Source organism: Tripterygium wilfordii, chromosome 4, assembly GCF_013401445.1.
Source record: "Tripterygium wilfordii isolate XIE 37 chromosome 4, ASM1340144v1, whole genome shotgun sequence".
NCBI classification, from domain to species: Eukaryota; Viridiplantae; Streptophyta; class Magnoliopsida; order Celastrales; family Celastraceae; genus Tripterygium; species Tripterygium wilfordii.
Genome location: NC_052235.1, coordinates 1,157,012 through 1,174,447, shown reverse-complemented (window position 1 = coordinate 1,174,447; position 17,436 = coordinate 1,157,012). Strand labels below are relative to the sequence as shown.

Sequence of the window (17,436 nt, the reverse complement as noted above, 5' to 3'; positions counted from 1 at the left end):
TATATGTACCGATAACTATCTCCCTCCACTTGCATGTAAACTGTTCTATGTAAAACAGAAACCTAACTTTGGATTTCGATTATAAATTTACTTGTGTGATGATGAGACAATCTTAATGGGATCATGGACTGTATCTATATATATATATATATATTAACTTATAAACCTTTGGATTGTGCTTTGCTTTGCGTTGTATGTGATGGCCTGATGGGGACGGGGGTATGGGCCCGGATTCTCTCTTCAACAGAGAGATCCACGTATTCAAAACAATTGGACTAACTTTTAAGCTGAAGCCCAGTTCTATACAATTATGGACTCTAAAGAAAGGCCCAACTGTTGCGAAAGTATCGTGCAATCCAATTTTACGCTTAAGTCCAACTACAGAAGTCTGAAACTGTTAGGCCCACTGAGTAAGTTCCACGACCACGAGATGCATTCGTTGTTAAGCCCAAGTCGGAAAGGTTGGGGCAGGCCCAGATAGTTGAGCTGCCGTGTAGAGATTTGTTTTTGACCGTTGATGACTTGTACTACATGTACTACTACGACGACTTGATCATGCAAGATAGTACTACAAAAGCTACATTACAAATTTCAAGCTCTAAAAATATCTTCTTCAAATTACTAATAATTAATTAAACGTTCTATACCCATTAATCACCTATACAGCATTTGTCTAAACCTGCCAATTATGACACGTAGTATATTACATTGAAAAACAGTTGGTGGTACGTTTAACTGTCACTACCACTTTAACCGCCGGAGCATTCTTGGTGAAACCAACAGCCTCCCATCTCCGATGTGCCGACGGCCTCGGCAGATTCTCAGGAACGATGGTCTCTAATGAATTGAGATGCCAAGGCGGGCACCTCCTTTTGTCACTCCATTTCGACACATTATTATTCACAATACTTGATTGTGAAATTACCCCCATTTCCTCGGCAGCGATCATGGCGTGGCCCTCACCGGCGGTGAACCAATTGCTGATTTCTAGTCCTATCATCACGCAAGCCATACCCTCTATGCATCCTCTTCTCCACCTCTCCTTACTTGGCCTACACAAGAAGTGTAACTTTGACCATGAATATAATTTTAATTACGCGATAGAATTAATAACATGATCAATTGATAAAACTTTGATTAAGCAAGAATTTCTCAAACCTTAAGACTTGGGTAGTCTTGGGAATCGAAGGAGGATTTGGAGAGGTTGTTGTTGGAGGAGAGAACTTGACGCAGCAAGTGCTTGTCAGGGGCATGTTTGATATTCCTCTCTCTCAATATTCTTTTATTTCACAAAGACACGGAGAGTCCATATATATATATATGTATATAGCTAGGGAGTAGGGAGAGAAAATACTCAAATAGGGAGTACAATGAATTATGAAGCCGTCGTATTACTGAGGTGGCGTAGAACGGTATATGTGGTTGTTCAGATCACGGTAGCTGACCTGACAAGGACTCGCATAGAGACTCGTTCGTGTTTACGTGGGTTGGACCTTCAATCAAGGCATTAGGAACCAAAAACACATGAGTAATTAGTAATTACTTGCCGTCTCACACCGCTTGAGACGCGTGTTGAAAGTGGCTTCCTTTTTTGGACATGTTAGACTCGGGTCACTGGAGTCGCAATCAGTTCATGCTTATAAGCAACTTCTTAATTTGTTCAAACCATTTATGTGATATTTCGTGAATATCTTTTGACCCAAACTGTATGAATTTATGATATCCTACATTCGATTGTGTTGGGAGTAATATCTTTTTTTTTTTTTTTATATATAGGCATGGGTTGGGCTTTGATCCAAAAAATTCTATACACGTCAACCTAATGACATCGACTTGATGACATGAGTTTAAGCCTGTGCGTATTGCTTACCACTTCACCTATTGTGCTATTGCAATTCAAGTAGCTAATAACAATGTGTTTGTCACAGAAAATATTAATTAACCCAATAATCGCATGTATCAGCGAGAATCCAAATAAGGAGCTCTTGGTTTCTTAGGAAAGTTGGAGAATCACAATTTGTGTGCCTTGTGTTTTCGTGCGTGTGTTCCTTAAAATCACTGCATAGATTTTTGTACACACCTTACAATTCCAAGCCTCTTTCTCATTTCAATTTTAATTTTAATTTTTTTTAATTACTACTGTAAGGCCCAAAAAGTCCATAAATAATACAAGTTTTATTATAAGTCAATTTGGTGCTACTTAGTAATAATCAACATGTTACATGTGTTTTCACATGCTCCAATCACATTTTTAAAAAGAGTGATTGTCGGTTCAATTAGTACACGCACCATCATTGATGAAATCTCTACAGTTTTAACTTTATTATACTGAAAATATATAGAAGTTAATATAATCCAACTAAACTATCTACTCCCTAAGCGAGAAAGGTACGGTGTCGTTTAACTCATACGGCGCCATGCCGATGCGTATGCTGCTTGTTAAATAAATAATAACCGACCAGTTAAAACCGCTCATTCATTGAAAAGCATCATCGTTGCGTGAATCGCCAAAAATCTCTCGCTCTATGTTCATTCAGATCAGAGACTCGCACTGTACTACGACGACGTCTCTCCTGGAACTCCGGAAACCCTCTTTTTCTCGCTATAAACCCCTCTTGTTTGCTACGCAAACCCTAAATCCCCAAATCACTATTTGGTTAGCTTTTCGAAACCCTTCACCGGCGATTTGCTTTTGCATTGTCAGTGTACTTCCTTAACTTCTCAGTTCGAATCAATTGAAGATTTCTGGTTCTGAAGCAAAAGAGGAGAGAAAAAGGTCGGAATTGTAGCAGAGACTTTTACGTTATCGTTAAGAGGAATCATAGTTTCGTTTCACACTGCTTTCGGTTTCTCTTTAAGTTGTTTGGTCGAAAGATCTTTTGGAATTCAGCTTTTTGGAGTAAGGAATGGTGGCTAAGAATGGAGGGAGGTAAAGGGTTAGGGAGTGCAGATAATGGGAGCTCGAGCGAGAGTGGTCGGCCGCCGAACCCTCTCGCCGATGCTTATAGAAGCTGTCTCAGTGCTGATCGATTGCCAATGCCATGTAAGAAGTCACTTGTTCGACTCCCTTCTCTGGTAAGTTCATATTTGCAACTTTTCAATACTGAATTAGATAGAAGTCTGATTTGTTTTGTTTGGACTGAAGAAGTATGCGTTTTTATTTCTTCTCGGAGAGATCTGTTTCTAATATATATCAGTGCAAATTAGTCTCGGATTTCTGGAGCTTCTTGTTTTAGTGGATGTGCCAGATAGTTGTCGGTTTGATTATTTGAGCTATGCATACAGCATATTATTCTCCCCTTTTCGGGTTGTGGTAGTTAAGTGTTTTATATCATTTTTTCAGCGTCCTCATTGTAATTTATAGGTGGATTGATGAATGGTTGGATTAGGGATTGTTATGTGCGGTTGCTAATATTATTTGGTAAATGCAACATTATTTTTGGTTTCTCGCATTCTCCCATTATAACAATTCCTTATCTCTGTATGGTCGTACATGCTATATCCGTATATGTTAGTTAAATTAGGTCTCTGAAAGTAGCATTCATCCATGTTACTTAGATGAACTGATGAGGTTGTTTGATGTTATCCATATTCTTGCTGTAGAGTTTATGGTTGCTTTGACAGAGATTCGCTGAATTATTAAATTTGTTTGTTTTAGCATAAACTTTGGTACGAGCATTTGACTAGAGCTTTAACAGGTGAAGACAAAGACGTCTGAGATTTCTGTTGATGCTGAACTTATAATACACGATGAAACTGATTTTGTTCCAATTGTCCGTTCTGGAGCATGTGCTGACATTGGGGTTCGTTCATACATGGAAGATGTGTATGTTTGTGTTGACAATTTTATGCACGATTATGGGAACAAGAGTATAATCGATGGGCCCAGTTCCTTCTACGGGGTATTTCTCTCATCTTTGTACTAGTTATGAACCTTAATAGCATTGACTATTATCTTCTCTAGAAGTATGAACACTTATACTTGGCCATTACAGAGTGTAGACTGAATATGTATTCAACCTGGATGTTATTTGTTATACAATCCATGCAGTCTTCTCTCTCTGTTTTTTGCTAGAAATAAAGTTTCTGATGTCAAAATTCTTTAAGAACTTGTATCTCCATGAGTTCTCATTACAGTTGGGTAAATCTTACTAGGGTGTGGGAGAATGCTCTGTAAAGCCCTATCTCAAGTCATGAACTCATGATGTGCTTGAGTCAGGAAATTGGTATCGGTTGGTAGCGAAAGTAATTGTTGGTTGTGGCAGTGATATGGAGCTGGTATTTTTGAAGAAATGAATGCTGTGGCATTTCTAGTGGTGGTGAAAGAGGTGGGTGTGCTATCTATATTTGTTATCGTTGTGGCAGAGGAGGTAAGGAGTGTTCTGTTGAAGCAGGTGGTATTTAGGATCTCTATGCTGGTGGTGGGTGCTGCTATGGATGTTGTTTTGAAGTCATAGATCATCTTCCGTAATAATTTTTACGTCTTGTGTTTATTAACTGACAATATTATTGGAAAATGACAAATTTATGTTGATTATCAGATATTTGATGGACATGGAGGAAAGCATGCTGCTGACTTTGCCTGCAATCATTTGCCAAGATTCATTGTGGAGGATGAAGAATTCCCTCAGCAGATTGAAAGGGTACTTGTTTCTGCGTTCTTACAAACTGATACTGCTTTTGCAGAGGCTTGCTCCTTGGATGCTGCTCTTGCCTCTGGTTCCACAGCATTAGTGGCTGTCGTTCTTGGGAGGTTAGCATTCTTCCAAAGTCAAGTGTACATTCGTTTGACGTCCAATTATGTTTTATGACTGGATAATCGGTCTTCTCTGTCTATTTAAAACATAGTGGCACTCCTCTGAATTTGCTGGCTGGCTTATTGAAACTCCCATTCCTGTTGTTTCCTACGTTCGAATCAGTATTTTGAATGATTCTCGTCTACAGCGTGGTGCATATCTAAGATAGTTTACTTCTCGTTTGCTCCTGTTTGAATATAACTATGAACAACTTTATCACCATTCAATACGACATATTCGAACAATTGAACTTTAAACTTGTGCCACTTTAAATTCGTTGTGCCTACTGCTGCTTAGCTTAATGAAAATAAGCCTGACTTGGGTACATGTGAAATACAATAAACTAAAGTGATGTGAAGCGTGGTTTGCTTATTTATACTTAATGCATGCATTTCATTAGTGTAATGAAGTTTCCAGTCCGGTATGATGGGTACATGTTAAATTTCTGTGATACAACCACCATACATCTAAATCTAATCATCTGCCTAAACCACGGGGTTCCGGAGCACTTCTTGCTGGAATGTTGATTGATGACTGAATGTAGTGTACAAGTTGTTTGATTACTTGTTTATTAATCAGTTTCCCATGGCAGGTTGTTGGTTGTGGCTAATGCTGGAGATTGTCGAGCAGTTTTGTGTCGTCGTGGGAAGGCTGTTGAAATGTCTAGGGATCATAAGCCAATTTGCAGCAAGGAAAGGATGCGCATTGAGGCTTCTGGGGGCTCTATCTGGGATGGCTACCTTAATGGACAACTCAACGTGACTCGTGCTTTGGGAGACTGGCACATGGAAGGCATGAAGGGTGCAGATGGTGGGCCACTGAGTGCAGAACCTGAAGTTATGACTAAAGAACTCACCGAGGAAGATGAATTCATGATCATAGGGTGTGATGGGATCTGGGATGTGTTCAGGAGCCAAAATGCTGTGGATTTTGCTCGTCGAAGGCTTCAGGAACATAATGACCCTGTCATGTGCAGCAAGGATCTTGTGGAGGAAGCTTTAAAGAGAAAAAGTTGGGATAACTTATCAGCTGTTGTGGTCTGCTTCCAATCCCGGTCTCCCCCTAACCTAGTTGCTCCTCGTTCTAGAGTGCAGAGGAGCTTTTCTGCTGAGGGTTTAAGGGAGTTGCAAAGCTTGTTGGATAGCTTGAAGATTTGAAATGGCGAGGAATGCTTTTCCTGCCTCCAGCCCATTGCGCCAACTCCCATCTTTTTCCCTGAAGGCCTCCATTTTGGCGGTGGACTATCTTTGCTGATATACAACTCTAATTGTAGTTCTAGTTGAGAGAATTTGAGTTCGGATTGTAACATATGCGGCGGCAAGTTGGTAACATAACATTTTCTCAAATTTTTTTGATCTATTTTGTTTTGGCCTCTGATTGGGCACTTGTTCTTGGGATGGATTCAATCATTCATGGGAGGTCTGTATTCCTTCTAATTGACTTGTGAGTCAATGTAGCAAATAATTCAGATCGTTCACTTTGTTTTCATTACTGGCTGTTGGAATATTGTTTATTTAGCCTTGCATGGTCCATTGCTTCTCTCTTTCTGGTACAAGCTCTTTTACATTCGGATTGGGGTAATGCCCCCTTTTTTTTCCCCCCCTTCAAAAGATTCACGCGTCATATGCGTTGATATGTTCATTTCAGTATGATTCACTTCGAATATGTTTTATTTGTTGAGCTTGGAAAGGTTAGTTTTAGGACCAAACACAGCATATGAAGAGAAAAGGGAGCAGAGGAGACGTAAAACTCTGTGTAGTAGAATACACAGATATTACTATATATTACAGCAAAATTGGGCATAATCTATGATACAAGGATTGGTTGCTTCTTAATTGTCTTGTATTTGCCTATATTATATTACACTTCTATCTTTTCTGGAAGTTGAATACTTTAATTGACAAGCCAAAGATGAAGCCAAAGAGTACTGCAGTCCCAAAGATTATGACTGCAACTCCTGGCAAGAAGTCATGATCAAACCCGAAGTAAGAGCTAACAAACTCACTAACTCTTTCTCCACTCTCTAAATCTTCTTCCATGTCTCCAAATTGTGAAACAACTAGTCCATACAATGTCCATGAAATAGGGGAGAGGTAGTAGTACCATCTCCACCACCCTGGCATTCTCTGTCACAACACAAGTATAAAACCATTAGTAGGTGTGAGGAAACATGAAACTGAGTACAAGAGGAGATATGAATGTGCTTACTGTTTTTGGAATGAGGAATCCAGAGAAAAGGTTCCATAATCCGTAAAAGGCGGCGGAGACAATGGCAGCAATGTTGTGGTTGGGAGTAACGGCCACCGTCATCATGCCATAGAAAGTGAAGTATAGGAAGGTGAAATACATGAAGAAGATATACCAGAAGAACTTGGCAACTGTCCAGTGAAACCCTATCATAGCGTATACAATGACCCCGTAGAAGATAGTCTGAACAAAAATGTATGGGATCTCAATCATGACCTGCATAACAAATTTTGAGGCAACCGATCATTTTGGCTGAAATTGTAAGTCTACCATGTCAAATTCTAGAAACTGCAGCTAGTTTTTTACTTGTCCAAAGGCATAAGGCAATGCTGAATACATTCCAGCAGCTCTTTCTCTATAAAAGACAGTTCTCTCAATAGCCACCACTGGCTGCACTGATGAAGCATTCTGTACTCCTATGAAGAGAACAGCAGCATACATAGAACCCAATGCATTGAGGATATCTTGTTGCCTTCTTCTGCAATTCACAAGAACTCACCTTAAATTGGAGAATTAGTATAAATCATGACACAATCATATAATATCTTGAGCTTATTTGTACTTTTTGGAGCCTAAATCCCAGAATATCGTCCCGAACAGTATAGCAATGAAAGTTGTGAATAGGAATCTGACAGCAGTGTATGATGGGTTTCGCCAATATGACCAATGCTGCTTCCATAGACAAGCCTTAGACTGTGTGAAGAATGATTGTGAGTATTGAGTTGGGAAGTATAGATCCCTGGAACCTGGTGCAGGGACACTTAATTCCTTCACCAAGGCTTTATTTCTCCTGAATATACAATAAAAAGTTCATTAAGATTCGGTAAGATCGTTGAAAATTCTCGTTCAAGTTTAGTCAATTTCAGTCATTTGTCATATTGACGAGTTAAAAAGTTGTCCGAAGATTGAAGAGAATGTTTAACTAAATCCATAACTGAATGTAGCCCTACCTATATAGCTCTGAGTTCTTGTATACTTCTGTGAAGTTGACTCCCAGAGCTGCTTCTTGTGCTGCTGAAGTAACCTCTAACATCCAAGTTGCAGGATTGTATCCGTCCTTAATCCTTGGAACTCCTTCAATTCCCTTTGATCAAAAACAGGGAAAAAATAAAAAATTTCAGCTTTTATCTGAATATACTGGAAGTTTCATACACCATACTTCTTTTCCTTACCTGAAAATACTCGATCAGGTGTGAAGAAAGGTGGCCTAATGGACCAACATATATTTCTTCACCTCCCCTTTTCAACAAAAATAGCTGCAACAAGATGTGGGTATTTTTAACTTTCATATAGTAGATGAAAATCAATGAAGATATAATTGGTTCCTCAGTTGAACATTTTATTATCTCACCTCATCAAAAGCATCAAATATATCTATACTTGGCTGGTGGATAGTGCAGACAACAGTTCGTCCAGTGTTCACCGTGTTCCTTACTGTCCTCATTACTATTGCTGCTGCCCTGGCATCAAGTCCTGAGGTCGGTTCATCCATGAAGATTATAGATGGGTTAGCGACGAGCTCAACTGCAATTGTCAGCCTCTTGCGCTGCTCGGTTGAAAGGCCATTAACTCCAGGCAATCCAACAAGTGCTTCCCTCAAAGGGGTCAGCTCAACAAGGTCCATGACTTCTTCAACAAACGTCTGCAGACCATCATTTCGGTTAGAAAGAACTAACTACAAGACATGGCTAAACAAGACACAGAAAGTATCGAATATCTTGAATGCTGTTCAAATTTTTATTTTTTTATTTTACCTTTCTGGTATCAGACTTGACATCAGGTGATAATCGAAGCCATGCAGAATAAATCAAAGATTCATAGACTGTGACATGAGGCGAATGGATATCAGTTTGCTCACAATAACCTGCAATGCGAGCAAACGTTTCTTGCTTCTTAGGATACCCAGAGATTTTGATGCTTCCCTCAATATAACCCCCAGTTTTCCTTCCAGCCAGGACATCCATCAAAGTGGTCTTGCCAGCACCACTAACACCCATTAGAGCTGTTAAAACACCGGGCCTAAAAGCACCATTCACTCCTTTCAAAAGTTCTAGACGCTCCTCGGTAACTCCATGAACTTTCATTTCCTGCAAACATGAAGCATACGTGCAAGCCCCGAAATTAGCAGAGGTGTCATACTTAGTAGATTTCATAACTTTATATGAAACACCTGCACCTGTCTAGTATAGCCTATTAGATAAGATCTTGGGGGATACCTTTGGCATGTCTACAGCATATTTGATCTCATCAAAAGTGATGGAAAGTGGTTCAAAAGGAAGAGCCATCCCACGTTTATGGTTACGTTCATCAAAACTGCCTGCCCTTGATGACAGAGTCCTAGATGAAACATTTCTTCTACTCTCACTCCCTCTTTCTGCATTGTTACGATGCAGTTTAAACTATCGCTCGAAGTTGAAATAAGAAAAGACCATTATCCACCCGAAAGGGACCTTACCCCTATTCGATAGCTCAACAGCCTCTCCTGCTTTGCTAGCAATCTTCTCAGCCAAGGCTTCTTTGGATAGTACTGCCTGAGTGCTCCCAAAGGCTGCAGTTCGTTTCTTCATTTCAGAACATCGGCATTTGGCAATAAAACTTGAAGAAATCTGAAAAAAGTAGGAAGACTGCAGTACTTACGATTCAAGTACTTTAGAGCAACAATGCAGAGGAGATTGAACAGAACACAATATCCTAATAAAGCTCCTACTCCAATCCAATACCAATATGCTCCCGTAGGAATTGCGCGAGACTTCAAGACTAAAACTCCTAAAGGTTCTGTTTCATTCGGAGGAACCTGAAACAAATGAAATCTTATCAGTTGATTGAATTTTGTAATCACCCTTCTATTTTATGTTTGTTTTCATCATTCAAAGTTCAGGAGAAAAATGCCTACATGACTCCAGCTATGCCCGAGATACTCATTTACTGCTATAGCATTCTGTGCGTACATCATTGGTGAGAACCAGTAACCCCAAATCCACCATGGCTTTATATCATCTGGTTCAGTTCAACAGGAGAAACAGTCTTCACTATCAAAACTTATAAGCATAAGACGATGAAAAGAAGTGATACTTGTATTCTTAATTCACCTTTTGATAAGATGAATCCACCCAGGACCATAATTGCAAGTAATGCAAATGATCCAAGGGTGTTGGCAATAATTATATTCCTTCCTAGAGCCCCCATGAATCGAAACAATCCGGATGCCATTTGATTGATGCATAGGAGTAGGAAGTATTGTCTGAAAAATCTGTATTTTCAAAAAAAAAAAAAAAAAGAAGCAGAAGAAGAAGAATAAGAAATCATCAAACGCTACAAGCCTACAACCCATCATCCAAAAATTTTGAATTAATTTGGTTTAAGACTTTATCACCTCTCAATATTTGGATCAAAGCCAATAACATAATAAACCAGGATCACCCAAATGGCTACTTCTGCAAACGTGATTGGAATCTTGAGAATCCATGTGGGCAGAGAATATGCCCATGAAGGAAAGAAGAGTAGGTCCCTTTGCTTGTAAAAGACAGGGAGTTTCATGATGGACATGGCAAGCTCTGCGTATCCATTAAACATGATAATCAAAACAGCAAAGAAGAGTGCACCCAGAAATATCCCTCCATCAGTTACTGTCTCCCGGTGCATCTCCGTTCGTAAAAATAGTGTCATTGATACGCTAGCCAGCATGATAAGCTGTCAATAATACAATGAGAAACGAATAGCCATAAATTATTAACTTCAAATGGTAACTTTCTGAATTGAAACCAAGTAATTTATCCATGATTATTATTACTACTCACTTGGGTCAATTTAAAAATGTAGAAGAATGAGTTTCTCTTCATAAGCAGAAATTCTCTTGACATGCAGATTTTCAACAATTCCTTCTTGCTGACACCATACTTGTTGGTTGTTAAAGCAGCAGGGTGCCCTTTGGACTTGTCAAATGGTACAGCAAGTTCATCACCTAGTCTTCGACCAACGTGAAATGACTGAAATGCTTCAGCAAATTCCTTTACCGTAACAAAGCTATAAGGCTCATCTCTACTTATCCAGTACTGCTCTTGATCTTTCTTCGATGTCACCTAAAATGCAAAACCACCATAAAAAATTCATAAATATACTCAATACATTCAGAAGATTGATAACATGAACTAGGCAGGACTTGTGTGATCAAAAGTATAATTAGTACTTCTTGTAAAAAGTCAGCAACTCCTTTTCTTTCTGGACATTTGAAGCCCATGTATTCAAAGAACTCGAGAACATTTTCACGTGGACCTTGATACACGATTTGGCCATCCGAGAGGAGAATTATATCATCAAAAAGGTCGTATGTCTCTGGTGCCGGCTGAAGGAGAGAGATAAGAGCAGTTCCATTGAGGATGTGGATAGATTGTCTCAGTGAATTCACTATCTGATACGTTGTTGAGCTGTCCAAACCAGTCGATATCTCATCCATGAAAAGTGCTCTAGCTGGTCCAACCAGCATCTCACCTATGTCACACGACAGAACATCAACTCAGACAAATTACCATAAATCTGGTGTTGAATGAGACTGTCCAAATGACAATATATATATATATAGTTATTTGTTATTATCTTGTACCTGTCGTGACTCGCTTTTTTTGTCCACCAGAGATGCCTCTTATCATTTCATCCCCCACCAAGGTATCTGCACATACTTCAAGTCCCAAAATCTGCAAAGGAAGTAAAAACAGACATGTAAAACAAATTTATGTTGTTTGATTGTCCATATTATCTTATCATGATAACTGATTAGCACAGGTCACTGAAATTCTAGTCAATACCTTCAAAAAATAATCTGTAACGACATTTGCCTCCGGCTGGTCGTTCAGTACTGCTGCCTGTAAAATGAGAAGCACCGAAGCATTTTTTTTCAATGAAACTAACACTTCTTGCAACTCTATTTCACTTTTCCTGTACTTTCCTCACCTTCATGTAGAGATCAAGATCAGGATCAGGCTTAATATTTCCGGCTTTCTCCCTCCTTGTTAGTTCTGTCAGCATATCTACATAATTTCCAAATCCGATAAGTTTTAGTCTGAGAGCAATTTTAGTTCTGAACTTATTAACGAACATGTCAAAGATTTTTTTTTTATCAGTACTGACCATAACGAGATCCAACCCCTTGACATTTTGCAGAGAAATTCAGTGTTTCTCTCACTGTCAGTTCTGGTATGTGAAGATCATACTGACTAATGTAAGCTGATGACCTCTGCGGTACAAAATCGTTCATTCCATGTCCGTTATATGTAACTCTCCCAGAAACCTGAAGTTCAGCAAGTAAATTAGATCATAACTTGGAAGATTATATTCGACTTTAAGCTACTGAAGGCTTACTTTTAAATCTTTAGCAAGTTTTCCAGCCAAAGCTAGTAGTAACGTGGTCTTCCCTGAACTTGGAGGGCCTAAGAGCAATGTCATTCTGCATAAACGAGATCAATACTGTGATATTGGATTTTGGTTTTGACATTGCAGAGTCTGACAGATATTCTAATTATTGTACCTTCGCGGTTTGATGATTCCACTGATATCGTTTAGAATTGGAAATGGTTTCTTTCGACTTGGAAAAATGGGAAGAAAGTTCAAGACTCCCTTTTGACAGAAGCAGTATTATAAGCTGAGTATCAATCAATAACTGAAAACATAAACAGAAGCAGCACAAATACTTACTTCTAACATATTAATAGAGAAGTTGAGAATGGTAGGCAATGCTCTTCCTCCCACATGAGCTTCTGCCTCCACATTTAAATGCTCAAACCGGACTTCAATCCTCGGCATATCAAGCCCAACTCTGTGATTCCCGTAGAAACAAAACAGAGCATTTCATCAAACAGTTGGAGAACACAAAATAGAAAGATAACCCAATTCCAGTCTTTGCACAAACTTAAAGGTTACCTATCAATGCGTTGCTTGAGCTTCAACAAGAATCGCTCATTATCTTCCTCTGCAGTCTTGACAAGCCTCTCCAAGAGGTTCTTTTTTTCAAGGAATCCAAGATCGTTAATGTCAATCTCTCTTGCTTGTCCCTCAGATTCAGCAAGTATGCCTCTCCTTACGCGCAAATATGTCGGAAGTCTCTCAATAGCAGCCCACTTGAGTGCTTCTTCGTCGTCTTCTTCTCGAGAAGACCTCGAGAAAGCTTCCATTGTTGCGTTCCTCCAGATGCTTGAACTCCCTAGACGTGCACTACCAAGTCTAAATGCATCAGCACCACCGCTACTCTCCATTTCTATACAACCAAACAAAAGTTACTAATTAAACTCTCTTTATATCACACGCTTCATTCAAGAAAGATTTAAAGCTCAAGCGGCAGCTAAGGATCCGGAAACATGTATTTCTCTCTGTTGGTTCTGCAGGGAGATTTGACAAGATTTCGATTCTGCTTCAATGCAGGATACCATGTGATGGGTAGTGGTACATATATATAATGCATCAATGATTTTTTTTTTTATGGCACGAATAATGCATAAATTACTTGATAATAGCTTCTAAGATCAAACTCCATTACATATTCTATGAGAGAGAGTGAGAGACCCAATAAAATTCAGGTCTTGCGACTCTTGTCAAATATATAGACTAAAATATTATATATATCCTTGGACTTTCATATTTTTCTCGATTATGTCCTTAAACTATTTTTTTTCTTTATTCTATCCTCAAACTATTGTTTTTCATATCGTTTATTAGGGCTGTGCATAATTCGGTTTTAACCGATTAACCGAACCGAACCGACCGACCGTTAACCGAATTTACCGGTTAATGTTAACCAATCGGACGGTTCGGTTAAAGGTTTATGAGTATTTCGATTTTCGGTTAATGGTTCGGTTAACATAAAAAATTAACCAAATTAACCGAACCAAACCGAAAATATAACATATTATATAAATATATAATATATATAATTATGTTATTAATTTTCCACATATTAATAATTTAACACTTATATTCTTCTAAAAAAATCTATTAATACTTATATAAAAAATTCAAAATAAATATAATATACATCAATTAATAAGTATTAATTCATGTTACCAAGTACCAACTTAGTAACTTACCATGTAATGTAACACCTTCAATATATTATATATTTATATTTATCAAGATTAAATATGATAATGAAATTAATAATATGACAAAACAAATACTATAAAAACCATTAAACCCTAAATTCTAAGGTTAAAGGTCCCAACAATATAAAACCTTAAACCTTTTTTTTTTGAATGGGAACCCTAAACCCTATAAAACCTTATGAATGTAAACCCTAAACCCTATTAACTATATAACTATAGTCATATTATAAACTTAAACCCTAACTAATAAAACACTAAACCTATAAAACTATACTCTAATAATATAAACCCCAAACTCTAACACTATAAAACATTAAACCGTTTATTTTTTTAAAATGGGAACCCTAAACCATATAAAACCTTGTGAATGTAAACCCTAAACCTTATTAACTATATAACTATAGTCATGTTATAACTTAAACCCTAACCGATAAAACACTAAACCTATAAAATTACACTCTAATAATATAAACCCTAAACTCTAACACTATAAAACCTTAAACCTTTGGTTTGTTTTTACATGGGAACCCTAAACCCTATAAAACCTTATGAATGTAAACCCTAAACCCTATTAACTATAATATAGTTATAAATTTAAACCCTAAAATTATAAATCCTAAACTCTAACATTATAAATCATATCATATGCTAAATTAGTAACATGACTTTGACCCAAAATATTTGGAATTAACCGAACCGACCAAAATCCAAACCGAAATTTTAGGTTAACCGAACCGATGGTTAACCCTCTAAAAAATATTGGTTCGGTTAAATGGATGAAATTAACCGAAAAAATTTGGTTAGGTTAAAAATATGTCAATAACCGAACCGACCGACCGATGCACACCCCTATCGTATATATCCTGAGTCAGCTCTCCGGGGTTGACTCTGGCGAAAATGCTGACGTGGCATCCACGTGTAGTTAAAAAAAATCAATTAACACGTGTATATGCAATTGCCCGCGAAAGTCTATTGCTTTTCCGCCCAATTTTTAGGGTTTTCTTTATATGACATCGTTTGCTCTTCGTAAGCAGGAAAGAGAAACGTTGTAGACGTCGACAATATTGAACGAAGAGTTGCTGGCACAGAGGCAAATCATTTGTTAGGGATTTCTATCACCCATTGCAAAGTTCGGTAAGTGGTGCGCAATTTTTTATTTGGTGGTTCTATAATATTGCTTTCCAACTGTGCAATTATATTGGGTTATGTTTTGTTGTCCTTTTCCCTAGCAGTTGCATCTGGCTAGGTTTTAATAATGGTAGATGTGGGGTCTGTGGGTGCACTTGCATTGGGCAATGAGAGTGACCATGAAGAGGGTGATGATCGTGATAGTATGTACGATAGTGAAGATGACTCATTTGCCACCACGAACCAAAAAAGTACTGGGCAGGCCTAAGAAAAGGACAAGATGAGACCAGATCAACAATGAAGAAAAGTAGAGTTGCCACACCAATGAGATGTCATAGAAGTGGAATCACAGGACATAATGTAAGGACTTGCAAGGCTGAAGTTACAGCTTCAAACCAAGTTGATGGTGGAATTGTGATTGGCAGAGGACAAAATAGAGGAAGAGGACATGCTAGAGGAAGAGGGAGAGAGGCAGGTGGAAGGAGGGATAGAGGACCTAGAACAAGAGGAGGACATACTAGAGGAAGAGGGCGAGGGTCAGGTGGAAGAAGTGGCAGAGGTCCAGATATAGTTTGTAATGCAGGACAAGCCAATAATCCTAGCAGATTTAGGGTATGCCAAAATACTATTACCTTATCTTAACTTTTTTAGTGTGTAATGGTGTATGACATTTTTTCCCCAAATTGCAGGAAGTAGCTGGGAGGATCCACCCACATATGGTTAACTACCTTAACGAGTGTAACCTCAATAAAACTGACATGAGAAGAGGCTCAGCAATGGAACAACAAACTTATGTTGGTTATCATGGGGAGAGCTCTTCAAGTGCGCAAACGAGGCTAGATGAAAATACCTATCTAAGTCAACAATCCACTATTGATATGTAATGTAAATAGTCATTGGTTGGACCATTTTTTGTTAAACTTTTGGTATCATTTATGGTGCGTTTGGTACAAGGGTAATGGGGTGTAATAGTTACAAGGGTAATTAAATTTTAAGTTTACTAATGTTTGTTATGTCAGTATAACTTTTACTCATGTAATAAATTTTAGTAATTGAGCTTATTTTTTACACATAAAGTTTACTAGTGGGGGGACCTGGGTAATAAAAAATAATGAGAAGTTTTACTCCAAACTATTACCCCTTTAAATAAAAAATTCTAAAAGCCCATAAATTATATATACATATATATATATATATACACATATACACAGAAACATATATACACACACATATACACACACACATGCACTTATATATATATATATATATATATATATATATATATATATATATATGTGTGTGTGTGTGTGTGTGTGTGTATGTATAGATGTGTGTGTGTATGTATAGATATATGTATATATACACATATATATATATACACATATATATATATACATACACACACATATACACATGTGTGTGTGTGTATGTATAGATGTGTGTGTGTATGTATAGATATATGTATATATACACATATATATATACACATATATATATATACACATATATATATATATACATACACACACATATACACACACACACATATATATATACATACACATATACATACACACACATATATAACATATATATGTATACATATATATATATATACATACATATACACAGACACATATATACACACACACATATATACACACACACATATGCACTTATATATATATATATGTATATATATACATATATATATATATACACATATACACACACACATATATATATACAAAAATTGTTAACAATTGTTGTTATATATATATATATATATATATATATATATATATATATATATATATATATGTCTGGCTGTGTGTATATATATGCATACGTATCTATATTTTTAAAATTTTGTTACATGATAGTCGTAACAATAAAAAACATAATCTCACTTTTTCTATTTTGGTTCATTACAATAATAACAAACAAGGGTAATTGTATTACACCAGTAATGTATAGTCGTAACAAACAAGAGTAATGAATACTTGGGTAAATTTTACCCTTCTTTACCAAACAAGGGTAACACTTATTCTCCATAATTGTTATTACCCTTGTAACATTTACATGGGTAACAAATTATACCTCTAAATTCTTACCCCCATACCAAACGCACCCTTATGATGAATATTGTAATGGCTTATGTCCAACTTTTGGATTTC

General features: G+C 37.4%; 3 protein-coding genes across 4 annotated transcripts; 1 reads left to right on the top strand and 2 right to left on the bottom strand.

Annotated features, from left to right (window-relative positions):
* Positions 1 to 537: 537 nt before the first annotated feature.
* On the bottom strand, positions 538 to 1,319 carry LOC119997586. Its single transcript, XM_038844710.1, has 2 exons — positions 1,159 to 1,319; positions 538 to 1,052 (listed from the first exon to the last, which is right to left on the bottom strand). Exons 1-2 carry the CDS (start codon positions 1,251 to 1,253, stop codon positions 704 to 706), a joined length of 444 nt encoding a protein of 147 aa, XP_038700638.1. The 5' UTR covers positions 1,254 to 1,319; the 3' UTR covers positions 538 to 703.
* Positions 1,320 to 2,427: 1,108 nt separating this feature from the next.
* LOC119998007 (probable protein phosphatase 2C 22) lies at positions 2,428 to 6,340 on the top strand. 2 transcript variants are annotated; one of them, XM_038845274.1, is made up of 5 exons: positions 2,432 to 2,776; positions 2,860 to 3,075; positions 3,699 to 3,902; positions 4,542 to 4,753; positions 5,389 to 6,340. In XM_038845274.1, the coding sequence occupies exons 2-5, from the start codon at positions 2,920 to 2,922 to the stop codon at positions 5,951 to 5,953; spliced, it is 1,137 nt and encodes a 378-aa protein (XP_038701202.1). In that variant the 5' UTR covers positions 2,432 to 2,776; positions 2,860 to 2,919; the 3' UTR covers positions 5,954 to 6,340. The 2 variants fall into 2 exon arrangements, with proteins under 2 accessions (XP_038701203.1, XP_038701202.1); XM_038845275.1 differs by having other exon boundaries at positions 2,428 to 3,075; positions 3,705 to 3,902.
* Positions 6,341 to 6,664: 324 nt separating this feature from the next.
* Positions 6,665 to 13,288, bottom strand: LOC119997459 (pleiotropic drug resistance protein 1-like). The gene is made up of 24 exons (XM_038844504.1): positions 12,957 to 13,288; positions 12,732 to 12,852; positions 12,565 to 12,653; positions 12,399 to 12,483; positions 12,168 to 12,327; positions 11,991 to 12,067; positions 11,846 to 11,902; positions 11,644 to 11,734; positions 11,230 to 11,531; positions 10,841 to 11,122; positions 10,417 to 10,733; positions 10,133 to 10,293; positions 9,937 to 10,040; positions 9,681 to 9,837; positions 9,499 to 9,591; positions 9,260 to 9,417; positions 8,798 to 9,130; positions 8,395 to 8,685; positions 8,216 to 8,299; positions 7,994 to 8,127; positions 7,606 to 7,833; positions 7,350 to 7,521; positions 7,005 to 7,259; positions 6,665 to 6,922 (listed from the first exon to the last, which is right to left on the bottom strand). The coding sequence occupies exons 1-24, from the start codon at positions 13,286 to 13,288 to the stop codon at positions 6,665 to 6,667; spliced, it is 4,341 nt and encodes a 1,446-aa protein (XP_038700432.1).
* Positions 13,289 to 17,436: the final 4,148 nt, after the last annotated feature.